Genomic DNA, 25,000 nt, shown 5'->3' with positions numbered 1-25,000 from the left:
GGATGTAACTTGGGCAAGACACTCTCCACCATAATCAAATTCTTGCCCAAATAGTCGGAACAGCAGTTGCCTCCTCTGCTGTTCTGATGGTCATAGTCGGACACGACTGACTATCATATAACACACTCCATGCCTCATTGCAGATTGGCACCACCATCACAGCTCTCCTGACACGTAACTCCAGCCAGTATGGGCAGTGTGGGCAACGCAGATATACTACAGATATACCCCCGAGTGACAATATTGTAATGCCCAATGTGAAGTGCAAAGGAAAAAAACTTCATTTCAGTTCAGAATGTTATGTGACAAATGTAAGTCTTAAGCAGAAGTAACTCCATTTCGCAGCTTTCACAGCGACTATTCAATAGCAGGTGATATATTCATTCACCGAGTTCTGTTTGTTTATTTTATGATTCGCCGTCCGTCTGGAAGTTGCAGAACCTATACAGTGTATGTTCGTAGATTTCAAAAGACCTTCCACAAACGGTGCACAATGTCCAAATACTATGCCTTGAATTAACAGTGGAGTGGTGGCCTACTCATAAAAACACTTCCGCATAGGAAGCAAGAGAATCTGAAGGTGTGGGACAGAATCTCACATACGCCTCATAATTTCCTCACCCTCCAATAGCCTTGAATGGTGGTCTGGACGCTAGTCATGCGGATGAGACGATAAACCGAGGTTAAGATAAGATAAGATAAGAATAACTTTATTATCTCCAACTGGAGAAATTTGGTCAGGTGCATTATCACAACATAGACAAGTAAACAACATGGGGACCATAACTGTAAAAGCCAACAACAGCTCCTACAAATATTACAAAGATACAAATGTAAAACATATCACATACATCGTTTCATACATACATCCACACACTGCAGGTAATAACTAGTATTCTTAATGTAAAAACAGAAAGAATTAAGAAACATTATTTGAATATAATTATAAACATGGCCTACTATACTGCACATTGATTATAATAGACAGATAAGATAAGAATAAAGATGAATTGCGGAAAACCACAACCAGATAATCAGCACACACCCCCCCCCCCCCCCCCCACCCCCACCCCACCCCACCCCACACTCGCGGATAACTTGATTAAACAAGAGTAATAAACATATGTTCTGAAATAAAAGCATTTCACATATTCGCTTTTAAAAACATTGCAATTAATTATTACATCGTAATTATTAAACAGAAATATATTTAGAATATGGACGTTAGCATTAGACATATTCATTGTTCCGTGTACAACATTCAATTATTGCTTGCAAAAGAACTCACAGAAACAAGTGAGGAGTCCCTGGCAAACTTCTGAAGGACAAAATCCACTTTCATTGTGAAACAAAAACTCTTGCGGACAGAACAAAAAATGGGCGGTGCTGTACTGTGGCAATGTGATCTCCCCGTGGAGAGCAACCCGAATTTCACAACGAAAAATATGTTGTGGCAAAAAAAATACTATACAAGCAATAGAATATTTACACTGGCAGCCCTGGGATACATCTCGTAGACTGTCTTGATGATGAAACTTTTGAAAGGAAATGACTGTCATCTCATCCTTTTCAAAGGAGCAGCGCCACCCTTTTTAAGCCTGCAAGTGAAGGCTCTTTGTTTTGGCAGAGCCAACCCATTTATTGCCGTGGGTTCTTTTACCTGAATCAATTGCAAAATGCATACGGGACCTCAGTTTATCGTGTCATCCGAATGACCAGCGTCCAGACCACCACCAATCAAGGTATAGTTGTGAGGGGAAGGAAATTCTGGTGGTGGATGCGGAAATCGATCCCATGCTCTTGGATTCTGTTACATCCGGTGCGGACACGTGACCTATAGCATATGGCTACCATTCCGTTAAGTATCACGTGGGTATCACGTGAGTATCACGTAGGGGTATGGAAAACATCTGCCGCCTGGAAGGTGATAGACCTACAGTGGGAACGGTGACGGTATACATACATGCGATGTGTGGCAGCTGGAAGTTTAGGGGTCCGTCTGCACAGAACTAGATGTTACCACTTGGCTGCCATTCCACTCTAAGTATCATATGAGTATCACGTGAGTATCACGTGACTATCACGTGGGGTATGGAAATCATCTGCCAGCCGCAAGGTGACAGGCCTACAGTGGGAACAGTAACTGTATTCCTACATGTCATGGGTGGCAGCTGGACGCTTCGGGGTCCGTCTGCACAGAACTGGATGTACACATGCGTTGAAGGAGGAAAGGGTGGAGCAACGCAGCAGGCGAAATCATTTCTTCTGGGCTGCTGTGTTGGGGATTTGTGATGTTCAGCGTCTCAAAGATCGCAGAGACAGAAAGACAGACAGGTGAGAGACAAACAGACAGACAGATAGACAGAGACACAGAGAAACAGACCCAAGACTTTTGCATGACGCATAACAAAACATGTTTGGCCCTGACTTTACAAAGACACAAAAGTTTACGTCTTAAGAAAAAAAAATTCTCCAAGTACTCATACACATTTGTCTTAGGCATTACCAGTCTATTGCAGATTCTTCTACCCCTGGCCCCAAATATGACGATCCTTTCTTAGTGAAATATTACTTTTAGACATGATAACTTTATAATATGTATGTATGTAGATATAGATAGATAGAGAGACAGACAGACAGACACAGAGAGAACCAGAACGACTTTTATTGAAGGAATTGAAGTATACATGCGAGAGACAGGCAGACAGACAGACACACACACAAAACATAATTTTTGTTCTTGTTGTTGTTGTAACACAGACAACTACATTCTTCATTGCCACCTATGTCAGGTCAGCAGTTTCAGTTTCAGCTTTCCAAGGAGGCGTCACTGCGTTCGGACAAATCCATATATGCTATATCTCATCCGCTAGGCAGATGTCTGCCAGGAGCATAACCCAACGCGCCATTCAGGCTGTCAGTGCATGCACATGTATTTGTGTACCATCAGATTGGATTTCTTCTGCAGAATTTTGCCAGAGCAGAACATTTTTGGGTGGCATGGGGTCTTTTTTCAGTGCCCCAAGTTCATGCTGCACAGGGGACCTCGGGGCCAACGTCTCATATGAGTGACCAGTCGCTCAAGTTTGATTTTCCAGTCAAATTTGGGAGTCAAAGGTCAAAGTCAAAAAATATTTTAATTGTCAGGCTTCTTGCCCATAACAACAGGAGTCACAGCAAAATGTAGCATGCAACATGTGTTCATATACATACCATTCAGGCATTTTTCCTCAAAGTTAATGTTTCATAGATATACATCGACAGTTTCAAGATTGTTTCAGTATTTTCACTAGCAAAGATAGAAGAAAGTCTGGACAATGATGGGCTTCTGTAGTATTTAAGCGGTGTTAATTCGTGTCTCAATTCCGTATATTTAGGACATACAAAAAGAAAGTGTGTTTCATTTTCAATCGTGTTGGAACAAAAAAAGGACAGCAACTATCAACATATTCAAATTTGGCTTGTACTGTAAATAACTATGTTTAATTGGAGACATACCCATTCTAAACTTTGCAAGGCAATTTCGAAAGTTAACTTTCCTGAGCTGGTATATATAGGCTTTAGGAGTTATAGTTTGGTTGAAGCTTGCATACACCAGTCAAATTTGGGAGAAGGGGTGAGAGCGGGAATCGAACCCAGACCCTCGCAAACACTGTACGTCTTGATCTTTCTGCCACGTTCCTCACGGTCAGCAACCTTGTATTTGTATTTCTTTTTATCGCAGCAGATATCTCTATGTGAAATCCGGGCTGCTCTCCCCAGGGAGAGCGCGTCGCTACGCTACAGCGCCACCCTTTTATTTTCTTTTTTCTTTTTTTGTATTTTTTCCTGCGTGCAGTTTTTTTTATTTGTTTTTCCTATCGAAGTGGATTTTTCTACAGAATTTTGCCAGGAACAACTCTTTTGCCATGGGTTCATTTACGTGCGGTAAGTGCATGCTGCACACGGGACCTCGGTTTATCGTCTCATCCGAATGACTAGCGTCCAGGCCACCACTCAAGTTCTAGTGGAGGGGGAGAAAACATCGGCGGCTGAGCCGTGATTTGAACCAGCGCGCTCAGATTCTCTCGCTTCCTAGGCGGACGCGTTACCTCTAGGCCATCACTCCACAAAACCTTGGTTTCGGAGTGAGGACTACAGAACAAAAACCAGGACATGGGGTAGTCTTGGACAAGCTCTAGATAAAACAACTGCCTTGGCAGTCGTCCGTCCGTTTTAACCACCTGTCTGCTTGGACTGTCTGAAGTCAGCCTCAGACAACGAGAGTCGACAACGTGCCAGACATCAGGCTCTGTCTGGCGCCACCCTCATTAATAATGTAATTTCTTATTATTCCCTTCCACCCCACCCCTCCTCACGCCCCGAGATCGAAAAAGAGCCGACTGATTTGCATTAGGGGAGCGGGGTGGGGGAGGTGGTTACAGACAGCCATTAATTTTCTGTCCGTCCCCAAACCACAGACCTACACACACACACACACACACACACACACACACACACACACACACACACACACAAATACAAACAAACATACACACACACACACACATTAACACACACACTCGCACTCGCGCACGCACACACACTCACACACACACGCACACACACACACACAAACAAACAAACAAACAAACAAACAAATACAAACAAACACACACACACACACACACACACACACACACACACACACACACACACACACACACACACACACACAAACAAAGACATTAACACACACACTCGCACACACACACACACACACACACACACACACACACACATTAATACACACACACTCACACACACACACACACACACACACACACATACACACACACATAAACACATTAACGCGCGCACACACACTCGCACGCACACACACACACACACACACACACACACACACACACACACACACATGAACACATTAACACACACACACATAAACACATTAACACATCAACACATTAACACACACACCCACTCACACACACACACACACACACACACACACACACACACACCTCACATTTACATGTGAACATGGTCAGTTCTGACGCCACTTCTGAAGGAAAGGTTTTTTTCCAGGTCGTGGAATAAATGAGTCTTTCTGGAGGAGGATGAAGCAAAGGTGAAAGTGTGCTTGCACTTGGCAGGCTAGTTTTCTGGGGCCCTATTCAAGACAAAATTCATTTTGCGTTCAGGTAAATTATCTTTGACATGGTTGGGACCCGCGGGTACAGTTTACCTTGAAGGATAAGTTATCTTCGTATTCAACGACACAGGCGGTTCTCTCGTCTTTTTTTTTTTTTTTTTTTTTTTTTTTAATCCCAACGTCTGCGCATGCTCTCAGTTTCACTTCTCATCGCACCACAGCTCGGAACATTGTCGAGAGAGTTCGCAAAACACGTCTTATCCGTAAAGCACGCCTGTTTTTCCTTTAAAAAAAAATGTTGTTTGAGGATCCGCCATATTTACCTCTACTTCGTGGGCAGTCTCCCTTGGCAGATAGTAAATTGCCTTTGGGTTTGTAGACAGGCGGGTAGACTCTCGTGTTCATGAATACCGGATATTGCTTACCCTCGGGGAGTTTGCCTTGCCTCAGGCAGATTACCCGCTGGTACACATTTACCCTCAGGCACGATGTTCTCTTGAATACGGCCCCTGATGTTCTCTGCTACTGTCAGCCATGTAACCCAGTGCTGCCTGCCACAGGTGGAGAAGAAAACTAAACAAGAAAATCCCACCTGGAAAGGGATGGGCTCCGTCAGATCTGACTTTCCCAGGGCACGACGCATCATAACAGGAAAGGATTATTGCCATTTCCAGAGACTCAACCTTTGACACAAAACGACATACCTGTAGGAATCCGGTGAACAGTTCTACTGTTCAGCGCCCCAATGACTCTCCAAAGAGTTGAGGGAGAAGATGGAAAAAAGGACTTGATAATGCTTCATACTGTCTCCAAAATATTACCGTGGCATTTGTAGTGATTCTTTTGTGAGTATTACTGAAGGGCTTGTTGACAAGTTACATTTTCTCCAGAAAAATAACCATGGCGTTTGACGGACATTTACATTTTTTTCAGATTTTTCACTCCATCACTTGGTAATGATTGACAATTAATTCATCAGAATTATCATCATGATACTTGGTAATGAATTGTACATGAACTATTACCATACAGCTTGGGATCATTTTCCCCTGTGGTACTGCAGTGACACTTGACTTTTGTTTCACTTTAGCACATGTTAATGTGAATCATCAAATAATTTCCGAAGCAGTTTATTACAGTCCGCAGTGATAGTGATGTTTCTCTGACAAAAAACTGTGCTGATTGATAATGGTTTGCATTTTCTCCGAAATACCAATGTTGTATTTGCATTTAATCGGTATGTTATTCGCTTTTTTCATTGGATTATCACAGTGGTACTTGACGATGATTCATATTCTATGTGAATAGTCATCACGGAGCATGATTTTTTTTTCTGAAGTATTATCGTAACACTTGAAAATGCTTCAGTCTTTTTTTTTTTTTACACTGAAATATTACAATAGCAGATGCTAATGGTTCGCATTTTCTTTGAAGCGTGGTACTTGATAACGATTCGCATTTGTTTTCATCTGATATATATCGTTATATTTTTGAAAATGATCCTGAATGAATTTATCAGAAATATTGCTGTAGAAGTTGATAATGAATCAAAGTCATTTCATTTGAAACATTACCGTGGTACTTCGTGATAACACTTTGATATTTGATAATGGTTCGATTTGTATTTTAATTTGAGTGTCGCTTCACAACGGATCCCTGTTTTATCTGCCCAACAGACAGACATTGACAATTATCTTTTTCCATTGTCTGAACAATTATTTCTACATTTGATATTGGTTCAAAGTCGTTTTTTTGCGGAATATTGCTGCGGTACTGTATAACACTTTTTTTATCTAAACATTATTGACGCATCTAAAATGATTCACATTTGTTTTGAAATATCATTGCTATCCATTATATATATATATATATATATATATATATATATATATATATATATATATATATATATATACGATATATTTCCTGGATGTTTTTATAATTGTTCTGCAATACCGTGTGTGTGTGTTTGTGCGCGCGCGCATGTTATTTTAGTAATTTACATCTTTTATTTGTAGGATGCTTTCATTTGTAAATTTTGTTGTGCAATAGCCTATTGTCTTAACGTGAGTGCGTGTGTGGGAGGGGCCAGGGCTAGGGTGTTAGTCTATCATCAGCAATTGGGAATTCTTATTTGACCAGTTTTAATCTCTTTTTATGTTGCACATGATGATTTTATGTTGGTCAAAATTACAATGAGCCTGTGATTGCACAAGTTAATTTCCGTGTGGATTGATAAAATGTTTCTGATTGATTGATTGATTGATTGATTGATTGATTGATTGATTGATTGATTGGTTGGTTGATTGATTGATTGATTGATTGATTGATTGATTGGTTGATTGATCCTGTCACCAATCAAATATAAAAGGGAAGAAAACAGGTGGTGGGAGTGACTTCAAGTACGGCTGAAGCGCAGAAAACCTAGGGTGAAAATATAAATTGTTCACAATTTGTAACCACAGAGCAGTGAGACTTGGGTACGTTTTGATGGTTTATCCATTTTCCCCGTGGATTCACAAACGCATTGTCGTATCTTTTGCTAGTAATTTGTTTAGGAACTGTAAGCGAATCAAGTGCAATTCTATTATTACTTTGTTTTAATAGTTTGGAAAGTTCAGAAGTCGGCAGCCTAACGTCATCCACTTTAATGTTTGGGTAATCCTTCCGCAGTGCATTCTGCAGTTGTGAAAAAATACTGCTGACGCAGGGCAAAAATATGCTGGACAGACAATGGCTAGGGCGTTTCGAAGACTTCCATAAACTTCAACACCAAGACATGCAAAGAAAAAGAGGAAGAAGAAAAAGGAGAAGAAGAAAAAGAAGAAGAAGAAGAAGAAGGAGGAGGAGAAGAAGAAGAAGGAGGAGGGGGAGGAGAAGAAGACGGAGGAGGAGGAGAGAGATGATGATGATGGTGATGCTGGCGACAGTGACGATGTTGAGGGCCTTGGCAGTGATCACTACGCCGGTGATGATCATGAAGATGATAAAGATGGCGATCACTGCGGCGACAACTACGACGACGACGACGATGAAAATATTCATGATGATATGCTATGTTGCAGAGAAGAAAGTCCACGTGGCATTGTTCCTTACATCCTGACGAGGAAAAGGGGGAAGAAATCGACACAACGTCGCATTATTCTCGGCTTCCCTCTGCTGGTATAAAATAAAATGAATGGAAAGGTCGCGTGTCGGTGATGTTCTGTGGGGGGAAAGGGGCGTCGTGGAGGGCGTGAGGCTGATGAAAAGCAGAGGGGAAGTGAAAAAGCACCTAACTGGCCTGGCATTCAGTGAGCAAATAACTCCCCAAGCAAGTTAAAAGATTGGATATCGACGAGATGTGGCATGGAAATCAACGCCTAAATGACCACATTGGTGGCCAGCCACGTCACAACCTATCAATGCTGATCTAACTGTCCATGTACTGAAGCTAGGAACTGTTCGTTTACCTGGGATCCGTTATTAAAGGCAATGGATGATCCTGGCAAAATTCTGTAGAATAATGGATGATCCAAACCAGAAAATTAATCATCTCAAGGGTAGCAAAAACATCAGCACTATCAAGACTGTGGATTGACAATATGGACGTGGATCTCCATGAAACACACGACTAGGCCATTGTGCGTACTGGTGTATTCCACCTTACAGTATGTATACGACACATGGACCCACAAGATTAGGCCATTGTGCGTACTGGTGTATACCACCTTACAGTATGTATACGACACATGGACCCACAAGATTAGGCCATTGTGTGTACTGGTGTATTCCACCTTACAGTATGTATGCGAGACATGGACCCACAAGATTAGGCCATTGCGCGCATTTGGTGTATTCCACATTACAGTATGTATGCGAGACATGGACCCACAAGATTAGGCCATTGCGCGCATTTGGTGTATTCCACCTTACAGTATGTATGCGAGACATGGACCACGATTGTGGATTTGGACAGAAGAATCCAAGCCATGAAATTGACGTGTTAACGCAAGATACTTATATACCAACAGTGAACAAGTGCGCCCCAGACAATCGAGCAACACATCTGACCATATGAACACCTGCTGACATCAGTTAAGAAAAGGAAACTGCGTTGGTACGGCCATGCACCAAGATTCAATTGCCTAGCTAAAACAATCCTCCGAGGAACTGTTAAGACAGGCAGACGGAGGGGAAGTCGGAAAAAGCGATGGAGTGGCACCATGTGGAGTGATGGCCTAGAGGTAACGCGTCCGCCTTGGAAGCGAAAGAATCTGAGCGCGCTGGTTCGAATCATGGCTCAACCGCCGATATTTTCTTCCCCTCCACTAAAACTTGAGTGGTGGTCTGGACGCTAGTCATTCAGATGAGACGATAAACCAAGGTCCCGTGTGTAGCATGCACTTAGCGCACGTTAAAAAAAAAAAACACGGCAAGAAAAGGGTTGTTCCTGGCAACATTCTGTAGAATAATCCAATTCGATAGAAAAAAACAAATAAAACTGCACGCAGGAAAAAATACAAAAAAAATGGGTGACGCTGTAGTGTAGCAACGCGCTCTCCCTGGGGAGAGCAGCCCGGATTTCACACAGAGAAATCTGTTGTGACAAAAAAGATAAATACAACAAATACCATTGCAGAATGGACAGGAAAGCCATTATCAGAGACCCAGGCTTTGACACAAAACCCACAGAACTGGAGAAATCCGGTGAACAATTCTTCTGTGCGGCGCCCAAATGACTCTTCACAGAGAAGAAGAAGAAGAAGAAGAAGAAGAAGAAACACGAATCGTTTTAACCAAGCATGTCTCAAGAGAATAGAGTCGCACTGGTCAAGAATGAAAACCCTTTCTTTCTTTCTTTCTTTCTTTCTTTCTTTCTTCTTTTAGGACGCAGTTTAACACGACAGATAAACAACTCTGCAACCCCGTGTGACTTACCAGCAGAACCATAGGTCCGTACAATTCATGAGCCAACCAAAATTGCAAATAATAAACAAAGGCACAAACCCAATAAATTCTGATAACGTATACATGCCACACGACTTACTTATAAGCACACCATGTTTCGTGAACACATCCATGCACCTTGTCATTCAGAATGCAGTACAGCAGGTTACGATACACACTTCGCAACACAGCATGAAACTACACAGCACAAGATTTTTCCTGTTACTAAAACCACAAAAATTGATTTTTTTTTTTTGTAATCAACTCATAAACTAATGATCGCAGAAAACAATTAAACTGAAGGTTTGCCAGGCTTGCATTCCCTGCCTTTAATTAAAAGGTATCGTTAAAAAAAGACAAAGAAAGGAAGAAAATAAGGAAAGGGAAAAAGAAAAGAAAGCAGCAAAGGAAGCATATTCCTACCTTTGAATGAAAGGTGTCCTCCCCCTTCCCCCCTCGTCCCCCCACCCCACCCCCGCCACCCCCCCACTCCTCTCCCAAGAAGAAAAAAGAAAAGGAAAAACTGTCCTGCCTTTAAAGAAAATCTATCAGAAATAAAGACGAGACAAGACAAAGGAAACATTTTCTCTACCTTTAATGAAAGGGTATCAAGAGGAAAACAAGAGAGGATTAGAACACAAAAAAAGGAAAGAATGGAAGAAAGAAAGAAGGGAGGAAAGATAGAAAGAAGGCAACGTAGAAAGCAACATATGAAGTACATCCTTATCGTTCATGAAAAGGGAAAGCAAAAAAGGAAAGAAAGGAGAAAAGAAAGAAAGAAAGAAAGAAAGCAACATATGAAGCACTCCTTGCCGTTAATGAAAAGGTAGGTAAAAAGAATGAAAAGAGGAAAGAAAGAAATATAGAAAGAAAGAAAGAAAGAAAGAAAAAAGAAAGAAAAATAGAAAAAGAAAGAAAGAAAGCAACATATGAAGCACTCCTTGCCGTTAATGAAAAGGTAGGTAAAAAGAACGAAAAGAGGAAAGAAAGAAAGATAGAAAGAAAGAAAGAAAGAAAGAAAGAAAGAAAAAGAGAAAAGAAAGAAAGATTCAAAAAGAAAGAAAGAAAGAAAGTAACACATGAAACACGTCCTTACCGTTTATGAAAAGGTAGGTAAAAAGAATGAAAAGAGGAAAGAAAGAAAGATAGAAAGAAAGAAAGAAAGAAAAAAGAAAACAAAAGAGAAAAGAAACAAAAGATAGAAAGAAAGAAAGAAAGAAAGAAAAAAAAGAGAAAAGAAAGAAAGATAGAAAAAGAAAGAAAGAAAGAAAGCAACACATGAAACACGTCCTTACCGTTAATGAAAAGGTAAGTAAAAAGAATGAAAAGAGGAAAGAAAGAAAGAAAGAAAGAAACATATGAAACACTCCTTACCGTTAATTGAAAGGTAAGTCAAAAGAGTCAAAAGAGGAAATACAGAAAGAAAGAAAGAAAGAAAAAAGAAAGAAAAAAGAAGACAAAAAAGAAAAGAAAGAAAGAAAGAAAGAAAGTAACATATGAAACGTCCATGCCGTTAATGAAAAGGTAAGTAAAAAGAATCAAAAGAGGAAAGAAAGAAAGAAAGAAAGAAAGAAAGAAAAAAGAAAACAAAAGAGAAAAGAAAGAAAGAAAGAAAGTAACATATGAAACACGTCCTTGCCGTTAATGAAAAGGTAAGTAAAAAGAATCAAAAGAGGAAAGAAAGAAAGGAAAAAAAAAAGAAATATATGAAGCATGTCCTTAACATAAATAAAAAGGTAAGTGAAAAGGAAGCAAAAGAGGAAGGAAAGGAAAAAAAACTAGCATTTGAAGCACTTCCCTACTTTTACTGAAAAGGCACCCCCGAAAACGGAGTATGGCTGCCTACATGGCGAGGTAAATCGGTCATACACGTAAAAACCCACTCGTGTACAAAGGAGTGAACATGGGAGTTGCAGCCCACGAACAAAGAAGAAGAAAAAGACTGAAAAGGGTAGCAGAAAAAAAAAGAAAGGAAAAATGAAACACCGTCACCTACCTTTAATGAAATCCACGGCTTGCTCAAGACCGAAGATGTCGCGGTCACAGTCGTCCTTGGCCAGCACCCCAAGGCGTATCCCAGGGGGCATAATCCTCCGCCCGCTCCCTTCCCACCTCCCCTCCCCATTGACGTAATCCAGGGTGTAGAGCATGGTCTCCAAGGCCTGGATGCCGCCCTGAGGCATGATTTTCCCGCAGACGTTTTCCTCGCTCCTCTCGTGCACCATGTGCAGGGCCCCCAGCGTGATCTGCCCGTCAATCTCCGACACCCAGTCTCGGATAGGCCAGGTGAAGTTAAACTGAGACGTCCTGGACTGGTTGGCTGTGAAGAAGAACTCTTCGTCCTCCGTTAAGGGAACAGAATCGGTGTCCTGGGCGAGGTAGAGGGCATCCTTCTTCTTGCCTTCTTCGTCGTCAGCTGATGAGGAATCCGCCATGAAGAGGTCGGGACCAGGCTGAAAGAAGTCCTCAAAGTCTACATCTTGGTTGGTGGGAACGCCCACGTGAAGGTTGGTAGACGCAAGGGCTGGTGGCTGGTTGGCAGGATGTTCGTAGTCATTCTCTTCGACTGCGACCGGCCTGTGTCCTCGATCAGAACGTTGTTGGGAGGGTTTGGCGCTGTCCCCTTTGAAACCAGCCACGCAGACAATCACCCACACCCCTACCAGCCAGCACATCTTGGTGCAAAGCCTGTTCCAACTGGCCATCGCGTTCCGAGGGCATGGGATGAGGTCCATTGCTTGCTTTCCTTGACCTTCTTGGTCGGTGGAGAACGAAGGAATGAGTCAGAGAGCCTTGAGAACTGAGTCACTGGAACGGGCTCTTCTGCAGGGCGGGTTTGTGTTCTTGTTGCCCCACTGACAGTGACGGTGAGGTGGGTGTGTCACACACACAGTGTGGGCGGTCCTTTTCCTCGTCAGGATGTAAGGGACAATGCCACGTGGACTTTCTTCTCTGCAACGTAGCATATCATCATGAATATTTTCATCATCATCATCATCGTCGTCGTCGTCGTAGTTGTCGCCGTAGTGATCGTCATCTTTATCATCTTCATTATCATCACCAGCGTGGTCATCATGTCAAGGCCCTCACCATCGTCACTGTCATCATCATCATCATCATCATCATCATCATGGACGCCGTCATCAGTATCAACACCATCATCGACAACAACACTATAATTATCGTCACCGTCGATCTCGTTGAATATGAAAACCACTTCGGTTCTCGCCACTAGCAGAGCAACTATCGCCGCCATGGACACCAGTGTCCACTTACCGGTATACCCTCACCCATTCCATCATCAGCATCATCATCATCACCACCACCACCACTACCATCAGCGATATCATCATCACCACCACCAGTCACAGACAGATTGCTATCACCGTCATTGTCAGAAGCTTAACTGGTTTTGGGGAATAGGGTAATAGCTTTCTCCGGTGGAGCTGAATCCACGTATTTACAGTTTTTGTTGTTGTTGTTGTTGTTCTGGTTTTTGTTGTGTTTTTTGTTGTTGTTTTTTGTTGGCATTATCGTTCACGTTGTTGTTGTTGTTGTTGTTGAATCAGCAATTTATAATTGAAGCTATCATTAAAGTAGGGAAAAGGGGGGGGGGGAACTGGTTTGAAGAGGGAAGATCAAACTCACTCAGTACACAGCCACCCCCACGCAAACACACACACATACACACACACACACACACACACACACACACACACACACACACACACACACACACACACACACACACACACACACACACACATACACACACACACACAAAAACTCACACACACGCATACACACACACAAAAAAATCACACACACGCATACACAAACGCACAAATGCGCGCACAAACACGCACACATACACACACTCTTGCATGCGCGCACGCGCGGGTGAACAGACACTAAGACAGAGAGACAGCCATAGATGAACCACAAAGAGATGAAAGAGAGACGGAGACACACACACACACACACACACACACACACACACACACACACACACACACACACACACACACACACACACAGAGAGAGAAGGGGGGAAGGGAAGGAGGGAGAGAGAGACCCTACAACAAACTATCCTACGACCTCTCTCGATTCACCACACGCACACACATTGCCTCCTCTCATAAATCCACTTCAACCGTTCCGCCACCCCACCCCCCCCCTCCTTCCAATTTTTCTTCCTCTTCCCTCTCCTCCTCCTCCCATGCAGACACTCATGAAATTACTAGCTGACAGACAACGCCATAAACTCACCTCATCCAGTCAAGGTGCACCCAAAAAAGGCAACCTCATCAGGTCTCGCTCTGGACTGACTGAAATGGGGTTGCCACTGCAAACACTGCGTGGTGTGGGCATCAGACTCTTGCCGGTTAGCAGGGCCAGTCTGCCATTGTGTGGACACTGGCGTTTCTGTTGGATTTATTCACATCATGCACGAGAACCTTTTCGGGGAAACACCGTCAAACAAACTTCTAGGCACAACAATCACGACCAACGCGCACATTCTCCAGCTGAACCAGACAGCGATTTTTTTTTCAGCAACGTTGCAATGTCAACCAAAGCTCAGCTTGGGTGGCTCAGCCATAGCATGTACTCACAGCAACTGTTCCGTTTGATTTTCTTGCGGCTGCTCAACTCAGCTCCAGACGTTTCCTGTTTCTGGACAGCCCTGCCACATTGGACGCTGATTCTTCTGCAGCAGTCAAACGTGTCCAGTAATGTTTCTGGATTGACAGCTCAGCCACACTGGACACTGTTTCGTTTTGGACCAGACACGTTCAACGTTGCTGTTTTTCTGTTGCTCTGTAATGTCCGGTAACAGTCCTTTCCTGGGAATTCTTGTCAAACCGTTCTGCTTTGGGCAGCTTAGCCACGTCAGTCACTGTGTAGTCTTGCTTTAGCTAAGCACGGATCCTTTTTTTTTGGGGGGGGGGGGGAGGGAAGGGGTGGGGTTGTCAACGTCAAAGACGTATATGTTTGAGGGAAAATTGGAAAGAGTTTATGTTCGGTATCTGTTTAGTTTGTTGGCGACGGAGTGGGTTAGGGACCTCCGTCACGTCACCAATCACTGGATCACAAAGGTCGACCACTGGACAAGGAACCAGACTCTGACAGAGCGAGTAAGACTTTCGGGGGAGGGCAGCATGCAATGCCGGAGTCTCTCTTGTGGGTCTGCAAACTTTTCTTCACGCTCTGTCTGTGGAGGAGCCTTTCAAATATCCTGACCGGAAACATTGGCGCACGTAGTCTCGCCTGCTACAAGAAGCCGTTGCATCCGTTGACGATGCTGTGATGACTGGTACGCAGAATGCAGAGGCCCAGGCTTTGACACACAGACGATAGACCTGGAGGGATCTGGTGAGCAGTTCTTCTGTGCGGCGTCCCAATGACTCTTCACACAGTTAAGAAAGGGGGGGGGGGAAGAATACGTCGAGTGTTACCACATGCCTGTCTCAGGGACGTAGGTGTTACCCACTGAGAGAAAAGTCATCAGGGATTGGTGTTACGAGCGATCACCGATTCCCCAACAATAGAAGATGAAGACAGACAGCATCCGTATTCTGCAAAATATCTTTTTTTTAGAGGAAAAAGAAAGATAAAGAATATAAACACACACACACACACACACACACACACACACACACACACACCACAAACTTTTCCAACTTCCCTCACACACACACACACACACACACACACACACACACACACACACACACACAACACAAACTTTTCCTACTTCCCTCACACACACACACACACACACCCACACACACCCACACACACCCACACCCACACCCACACACACCCACCCACACCCACACACCCACACACACACACACACACAAACACAACACAAACTTATCCTACTTCCCTCACACCCACCCACATCCACACACCCACACCCACACCCACACACACACACACACACACACACACACACACACACACTTACGCATACATATGAATGCGGATGCCGGGGGAAAGGCACATGTAAAAATGAAAAGGAAACAAAAGAATACATAGAGAACACTATCGATTATTTCTAAACCCAGTTAAGCGCACACAAGAAAGGTGTCTCTTGTTGTTTTTGCAGCAGCAGTAACAATAGAGGAACTCGAAGAGGTAGTAGCAGTAGCAGTTGCAGCAGTAGTAGTAGTAGTAGCAGTAGCAGTAGCAGTCATTTCAAGGTCTTTCCACCTTTGGTGATATCTTTCCTCCCAAAAAAGTGGGGAAGATAAGCGGAAGAAGTAAAGTGGTGTTTACTCTGTGTGTGTGTGTGTGTGTGTGTGTGTGTGTGTGTGTGTGTGTGTGTGTGTGTGTGTGTGCATGTGCGTTTGAGTGTGTGTGTGTGTGTGTGTGTTTGAGTGTGTGTGTGTGTGTGTGTGTGTTTGAGTGCGTGCGTGTGTGTGTGTGTGTGTGCGCGCGCGCGCGCGCGCGCGTGTGTGTGTGTGTGTGTGTGTGTGTGTGACTCTGGGCGTTTGCGGGCGTGTGGAGCGATTGTTAACAAAATTGAAAGGACACGCTTTTGAACACGGGTAAAATGATGTGAAAAACTAAGAACGACACGAAAGAGAACAACAAACAAAAAAAAAAGAGAGAGAGAACCTCACATCAAACGACTATGCGTATCTTATATGGCTACGTAAAAACAGCCTGCACTATCAGATGGCATCTTAAGATTGTCAAAAATGCAATCAATAGAAAAAAAAAATGAATAAGTGCTTTGAAAGCTTTTAAACCCTGGCACTCACAATACATCTAGGTAACTAGGGGGGGAAAAAAGAAACAGACTGTCCACACGTGTGTGTGTGTGTGTGTGTGTGTGTGTGTGTGTGTGTGTGTGTGTGTGTGTGTGTGTGTGTGTGTGTGTGTGTGTGTGTGTGTGTGTGTGTGTGTGTGTGTGTGTGTGTGTAGAATGTTCTGCTGAACATGTTTAATTTTCATTGTTAACATTCTAAAGTTATAAGATTGTCATTATACACACGCGCGCACACACACACACACACACACACACACACACACACACACACACACACACACACACACACACACACACACACACACACACACACACACACACACACACACACACTGTATGTGAGATTTTATTATGTGTAGACTCGAAGTCAGTGTTACAAACTATTGAATCTCCAAATTCAAAGAATCGAATTGAGATGACAATGGAAATAAAACATATTCATCAATTGACAAAACAGGGCATTAAAATAACTTTCTGTTGGGTACCTTCCCACTGTGGAATATCTTCTAATGAGTGGGTAGACCAAGCAGCCAGAAGAGCAGCACATAATTTCGAAGGAGCAATACAACTTGACATCCAGTTAGATCTACATGAATGCTTTAGTAGTATAGAAAATATATCTAGAAATCGATTTAAGAAATTGCTTATCGATACAGATAATCAATATTACCAGTATTGTGTAAACACAAAGAATGCAGCTAATCCCAAACATTTTCTAAATTTGACACCAAGAGCACATTCAAGACAAATCACAAGTCTAATGTATAGAATTCGTTTGAATGCCTTTCGTACAAAATTTTCTAAAAATATAAAATGTATATGCGGTAAGCAAATAACTGTAAAACAGTTAATTCCAAAAGATGTAGTTGATGACTTGTTTACCAATATTCCATCAGCCACTGAAAAGATCTTGAATGATTATTCATTACTTAGAATGTTTTCGGAACTTTTTAAACTCCAGTCCAGTTGGTATCCTCCTTTGATGTATTCTAATTAATGTCGCTATTTATATACATTGTTGTAAGTTAATACTTGTTGATATGCATACATATATTCTCCTTCCTATGACACCTCATTCATTACACACCACAATCTTTTAGCCTTTAATTTCTTATGATGTACTTTTTCTCTACTACATAAAATGAACACTTTCTTACACTAATATACACATGTATTCCCTTTCCTTTATCCACTACTTTTCTCCTTTTCGTCTAATAACACTTATAGTGAATAGACGTTAAACTGAAGAAGAAACACACACACGCACACACACACGCACGCACGCACACACACACACACACACACACACACACACACAAACACACATACTTAAGATTAAAAGCAAGCTCTTCGCCACATCACAACCCAGAAGGGATCTCTGGATGATGCCAGACACTCAATGTATTTGTATTTGTATTTCTCTTTTTTTTCTTTTTTTTTCACAACAGATTTCTCAATGTGAAATTCGGGCTGCTCTCCCCAGGCAGAGCGCGTCGCTATACTACAGCGCCACCCATTTTTTTGTATTTTTTCCTGCGTGCAGTTTTACTTGCTTTTCCTATCGAAGTTGATTTTTCTACAGAATTTGGCCAGGAACAACCCTTTTGTTGCCGTGGGTTCTTTTACGTACGCTAAGTGCTTGCTGTACACGGGTCCTCGGTTTATCGTCTCATCCGAATGGCTAGCGTCCAGACCACCACTCAAGGTCCAGTGGAGGGGGAGAAACTATCAGCGGCTGAGCCGTGATTCGAACCAGCGCGCTCAGATTCTCTCGCTTCCTACGCGGACGCGTTACCTCTAGGCCATCACTCCACACAGATAGACCCAGAACGAAACCCAGTCCTCCAGTGTCTTCGTTTTCCACGAAAAAGGGAGAAGATGCTTCAAACCTGGCACGCTGTTTTTGTTTTTTGTTTTGTCTGTTTTTGTTTTTGTTTTGTTTTGTTGTTGTTGTTGTTGTTGTTTTTATCTTGAAGACCGATTATAGAGTTGTCATCTTCTTCGTCGTCGTTTGTGGGCTGCAACTCCCATAATCACTCGTATGTACACAAGTGGGCTTTTACGTGTATGACCGTCTTTCACCCTGCCATGTAGGCAGCCATACTCCGTTTTCGGGGCTAAATAGGGTTGGAAAGAGAGAGGGGGTGGAGAGCAGGGGGAGGGGCGGAGAGGAAGGAGGTGGGGATGGGGTGTGAAGAGTGAAAGAGTGGGCACGACAGTTTCTCAGTGAGTATACTGTGTCAGCCTTTTTTCTTTTTTTTTCTACGAGAAGGACATTAAACGGCAGCTTGTTGAGGAGACACAGTGACTGGCTCATCTTGTTCGCTGAGCTCTCTCTTCCGCTAGAGAAGGGCAGGTCAGGGAGCTCTCAATGTCTGCTTTTACGGGGGTGGGGGGGGGGGAAGGGTCAGAACCAATCGGTATCCCTCTCTCAGAAGGGACACTTTTTGGGATGTCGGCTTTTTTCATACAGGCAGACAGACAGACAGACGACGAGAACCGAAACAATAAGCGTAACTAAACATTGCACACAGAATGAGGGGAGGGGCGGGCTGGTTGACAGAATGATGATGGTGGATGTTCCTCTTTTCAAATAATAATTTACAGAAGTAGTGCATACAATATTTGATTATTGATTTTTTGTGTGTTTGTCCTAATCCCGCTTCACCCGTCCCGCCTCCCACACACACCCTTCCAATATTATGTTTTTTTTCTTTCTCCAGTCACTGACACTCAGTAATCTATCTTTTCCACATTCTGCTCTCTCTCTCTCTCTCTCTCTCTCTCTCTCTCTCTCTCTCTCTCTCTCTCTCTCTTCCTTTCTTAGTCCCCTCCTCATTGCACCCCCCTCACCCCCCCGCCCCTCCCCTCCACCTCAACCGCCCCCCCCTTTTCATTCGCATATACAGAAGTGTCGATTTCTAATTAATAATAACAATTATCATTATGATAGAAATGATAATAATCCAAATGATGATAATAATATCATTTATTTTCAGTCAAATATCATCTTAGATGAACAGACTATAAAATAAATAAACGAACGTAGATGTTCAAAGAAAGAAGAAGAAGAGACAGAGAGAGAGTGTGTGCTAGAAAGAGAGAGAGAGAGTAGCGAATGTCTGTGTATGACAGCAGGGAGTGATGGGTCAGTATGTGTTCAATACTAACAGTGGTCAAGGGGGTGGGGGGAGCTGATTGTGCTGTCTACACACACAAGAATGTGTGGATGCAGGGTCAACTAGTCTGAACGAAAAAGAGGAGGGACAGTCTGGCTACAATGAGAGAGCACATCGATGGGTTTTCTGTGCCAGAGTGGAAAGATTCTGGCGTTGAGCTCCATGTACCAAATGGACAAATGTAACGACTTTTCACACACACACACACACACACACACACACACACACACACACACACACACACACACACACACACACACACACACACACACACACGTACACGTAGTAGGGGAAGTTTGTGTTTTTGAACTCTGTACAACTCAAGAGAGGTTCGTGTTCTTGTTCATGTTGCTTATAATCCAGTCGACCGCACGGAGCCTGATCACAATTGTCAAACCATACAAACGCTCAGCAGCGTCACTCAAGAGAGTGCCGGGACAACAGGATATATATGACGAAAGGGAAGGGTGCGTAGATGAGCCCTCTGTGTGAAAAATGGAGCGAAAGTTGCCAGGGGGGAGGGTGGTGGGGGTGGTGAACTGCACCTGCCAATACACAGAGAAATCTGCCGTGACAACAGAGTAATACAATACAAAACAATGCAATAGGAAGGGATGGGTTTGATGGTAAAGTCCAACAATATGAATGATACAATACAATACAATACAATACAATACAACAGGAGGGGATGGTTTTGATGTCCTGCCTGTATCAAGGATCAGTGGAGGGACGGGCTGGTTGACAGATACGTCAAATAGGAGGGACTGGCTGGTTGACAGACACGTCAAATGGGAGGGGCGGGTTGGTTGACAGATGCGTCAAATGGGAGGGGCGGGCTGGTTGACAGATACGTCAAATAGGAGGGGCGGGTTGGTTGACAGGTACGTCAAATAGGAAGGGCTGGCTGGTTGACAGATACGTCAAATGGAAGGGGCGGGTTGGTTGACAGATACGTCAAATGGGAGGGGCGGGTTGGTTGACAGGTACGTCAAATAGGAGGGGCTGGCTGGTTGACAGATACGTCAAATGGAAGGGGCGGGCTGGTTGACAGATACGTCAAATGGGAGGGGCGGGTTGGTTGACAGGTACGTCAAATGGAAGGGGCGGGCTGGTTGACAGATACGTCAAATGGGAGGGGCGGGCTGGTTGACAGATACGAGCAAGCAGTTTGATATGTTTGCACTTGATGCAACAGTCGATCAACAAAATGTTCAATACTGAGATGTACGTTGCAGGGAGCTTCTTCGTCTTTCAGAAAGCTGGAATGGTTAACAAAGGTTTGACCCACCTGCAGAGTGAAGTCTCCTCCATTTCCTAGTTCTTACGACAGAAGGAAGAATCCCCGATTTGGAAGAGGGTTTTTTTTTTATCAAACTGGAAGGCCAAGTCCTCATGCCAAAGGTGTCTTACACACGACTAAACCCCGGGTTTCAGGTTGTATATCGAAATGCGGTCCTCGCCATCTTTGAAAAAGGAAATGCAGCCTCTGATCCAACAGTTCCAGGTGCCAAACAAAACAAATAAAAATCCAATAGATCATTTCAGTCTGGCACCAGAACCACTGACATGCAGCCACGCCATAAAGGAATATGTAGATAAATCAGCCAGACTGCGATTGCAGTAACATGTAGACTAAAAGAAATCTTGGTATTCTTTATTCATCTTTGTAATCCCAGTGCGCCCGCTGCTCCCCTTCACGTTGAACTCAAGGTGATCAAATCAGGAGGTGATTTCCTTTATTTTTTTGCTTGACGATTGTGTATATACTTTTCCTTCTTCCCTTTTCCAGATTAATTGTTCTCATTTCATTATTATCATTTTTTTTCAAAATAAACATGGTGATACTATGTGTGCACATGTGTACATAATAATCAAAGCGTGTGTATGTGTGTATAGGGGCATGTGTATGTATGCATCAATAAATATGCGTGTATATGTGTGTGTGTGTGTGTGTGTGTGTGTGTGTGTGTGTGTGTGTGTGTGTGTGTGTGTGTGTGTGTGTGAGTGAGTGGGCAGGGGAATGAGGTAGGGGAATTATAATGGGCATTTGTGTGCATGCATGGATGTATGTAGAGAGAGGGTGGGGGAGAAACGTATGTGAGTATGTGGGTGCGTTAGAATATTTTTTGGAGATAATGATATTAATGAAATTTGGTACCTTGATTTGTTAAATATGTTTGTTTGTTTGTGTGTGTGTGTGGGGGGGGGGGGGGTTGTTTTTTGTTTTTTGGTTTTTTTTAAATCATACCTTCCTCAAATCAGAATTTCCTTGTGTTGCTCAGTTAATATTTTATTCAAATGGTTGCGAAAATGTCAGTACAACAAACAGTTAATCTGACAATAAATGGTTTCAGTCAGTGTGTGTGTGTGTGTGTTTATATACGAATATAATTTTTTCTACTGTTTTTTTCTACCTGTCTAGGGAGTGCTTCTTTGCTTTTCCTTTCAGAGTGCACCCGTGATCTAATTCACATTTTATATTAATTTTGATGCTGTTTAAATTACTGCAGCTGTGTTATGTGTTCACTGTGTGCAAGAGCAGTTCTCCGAGCACACCATAAGCCTCAGCTTGTTGCTGCTGTATGTGTTCGCAATGTCCTAACTTGCTTTTGAGATATAAAATCACGTTTAACTCTCTCCATACGAACGGCGAAAGAGACGACGTTAACAGCGTTTCATCCCAATTACCATCATCAAAATATTACAAGCGGAAGCCTCTTATACTGAAGAGGTGAATGTTGACAAAGAATACCACAATTCTGACGACGGAAGCTAAAGGTTGGGTCATTCAGACACCCACTGGACATCCGAGGGGTCTGTGTAGAGGAGAAGAGAGGACTGGCCGTACTGAGTGAGTTAAACTAAAAGAAATCTTGGTAAAAGTCGACTTCCATGAGATTTAGAGAAGAGACGTATAGAGCCACAGGCTTTTCTTCGGGCAAAAGGAAAGGAGTGAGTGACAGACAGACAGAAAGATAGAGGGCACAGTTTAGATAAGGAAGTGGATGAGAAGAACTCACAAGAGAGGACCCAAGAAACGGGAAAGGATGAGTAGAAAGACTTTGAAGACTCTACTACTGTCACTCACAATCAATCCACAAAGAACTGCTCGTGTAATCCCAAATCACCGACAGCATGAGAAACCACCAATAGCCAGACTGGCATCTATTTTTCTAGCAATTCTTCAGAATCTCCCAGATGACAGAGAATTTCTCCCCAACAGAACCATACATACATGTTTTGACAGCTAACACAATTAAACAATTTATATTTGGGTATGAGGAGGTGCAGGGGGGGCGGTTAAAGAAAATGTACTGCTACACTATATTTGCACATTGTATGTACGTATGTATGATACGTATGACAGTCATATCCCACAACAACTTTCAGAGGAGATAACTGCTGACCTGACCTATCTAGGCTAGAATTTGATTATAGGGGTGTACGTAGAGAGAGCAAGTGAGTGGAGATGGGGGAAGGAGGGGGAGGGGTGAGAATAAGAGTGAGTGAGTGAAGGAAAGAAGAGCGTCCGAATGGGAAGGGGGTGGGGGCCGGAGACGGGGGTGAGGGGGAAAGAAGGGAGGGGGAAGGGGGAAAGGAGGGTGGGGGAAGGGAGGGGGAGGGAAGGGGGAAAGGTGGGTGGGGGAAGGGGGAAAGGAGGGTGGGGGAAGGGAGGGGGAGGGAAGGGGGAAAGAAGGGTGGGGGACGGGGGAAAGGAGGGTGGGGGACGGGGGAAAGAAGGGAGGGGGGAAGGGGGAAAGGTGGGTGGGGGACGGGAGGGGGAGGGAAGGGGGAAAGGTGGGTGGGGGACGGGGGAAAGGAGGGTGGGGGACGGGAGGGGGAGGGAAGGGGGAAAGGAGGGTGAGGGACGGGAGGGGGAGGGAAGGGGGAAAGGAGGGTGGGGGACGGGAGGGGGAGGGAAGGGGGAAAGGAGGGTGGGGGACGGGAGGGGGAGGGAAGGGGGAAAGGTGGGTGGGGGACGGGAGGGGGAGGGAAGGGGGAAAGGAGGGTGGGGGACGGGGGAAAAGGGACGGGAGGGGGAGGGAAGGGGGAAAGGTGGGTGGGGGACGGGAGGGGGAGGGAAGGGGGAAAGGTGGGTGGGGGACGGGAGGGGGAGGGAAGGGGGAAAGGAGGGTGGGGGACGGGGGAAAAGAGGGTGGGGGACGGGAGGGAAGGGGGAAAGGAGGGTGGGGGACGGGAGGGGGAGGGAAGGGGGAAAGGTGGGTGGGGGACGGGAGGGGGAGGGAAGGGGGAAAGGAGGGTGGGGGACGGGGGAAAAGAGGGTGGGGGACGGGAGGGAGGGGGACGGGGGAAAGGAGGGTGGGGGACGGGAGGGAGAGGGAAGGGGGAAAGGTGGGTGGGGGACGGGGGAAAGGAGGGAGGGGGACGGGGGAAAGGAGGGTGGGGGACGGGAGGGCACGAGTGAGGGACGGGTATGGGAGAAACTGTTTACCTTTTTTTTTTTTTAAGTAAGATACATGAACGAATAAATGAAATTGATATGAAATAAAATGCAATTAGGTCGGGGCAGGTGAAGAAGATTACAAACCATACGTGCTATCAATCGCCTTTATGAAAAACGAACCTCATGGAACTGGCCTTCTCTTCTTCTTCTTCTTCTTCTTCTTCTTCTTCTTCTTCTTCTTCTTCTTCTTCTTCTTCTTCTCCTCCTCCTCCTCCTCCTCCTCCTCCTCCTCCTTCTCCTCCTTTTTCATCATCATTAGCATCATCATCATCATCATCATCATCATCATCATCATTGTTCTTGTTTTTGCTGCTGCTGCTACTACTACTGCTGCTGTTGTTTTGGTTTGTTTTTGTTTTTTTGGTTGTTGTTGTTGTTTTTTAATAAATTTAAACTCAAAATATGATGAATCAAATGGCACGGTCTTGAAGTGTATTACACAAGTCCATTACTCATTGAACTGAAAGAGATGCATGAAGAAAAACAGAATCCCA

The 25,000-nt window shown here is 43.9% G+C and overlaps 2 protein-coding genes across 2 annotated transcripts in view; both read right to left on the bottom strand.

Annotated features, from left to right (window-relative positions):
* Positions 1–12,789, bottom strand: part of LOC143287236 (metabotropic glutamate receptor 2-like) — a 544,548-nt gene extending 531,759 nt beyond the window's left edge. Inside the window, 1 exon segment of the mRNA XM_076595180.1 lies at positions 12,081–12,789. Coding sequence (XP_076451295.1) covers positions 12,081–12,789 — 709 coding nt within the window.
* A 1,941-nt stretch (positions 12,790–14,730) lies between these two features.
* The window catches only part of LOC143287235 (beta-1,3-galactosyl-O-glycosyl-glycoprotein beta-1,6-N-acetylglucosaminyltransferase 3-like), a 38,341-nt gene continuing 28,071 nt past the window's right edge, over positions 14,731–25,000 (bottom strand). The window contains exon 7 of the mRNA XM_076595179.1: positions 14,731–14,823. Within this exon, the coding sequence (XP_076451294.1) occupies positions 14,731–14,823 (93 nt within the window). The remainder of the gene's footprint in view (positions 14,824–25,000) is intronic.

This window comes from Babylonia areolata, chromosome 11 (genome assembly GCF_041734735.1).
Source record: "Babylonia areolata isolate BAREFJ2019XMU chromosome 11, ASM4173473v1, whole genome shotgun sequence".
NCBI classification, from domain to species: domain Eukaryota; kingdom Metazoa; phylum Mollusca; class Gastropoda; order Neogastropoda; family Buccinidae; genus Babylonia; species Babylonia areolata.
This window is presented reverse-complemented; position numbering and strand designations above follow the sequence as displayed.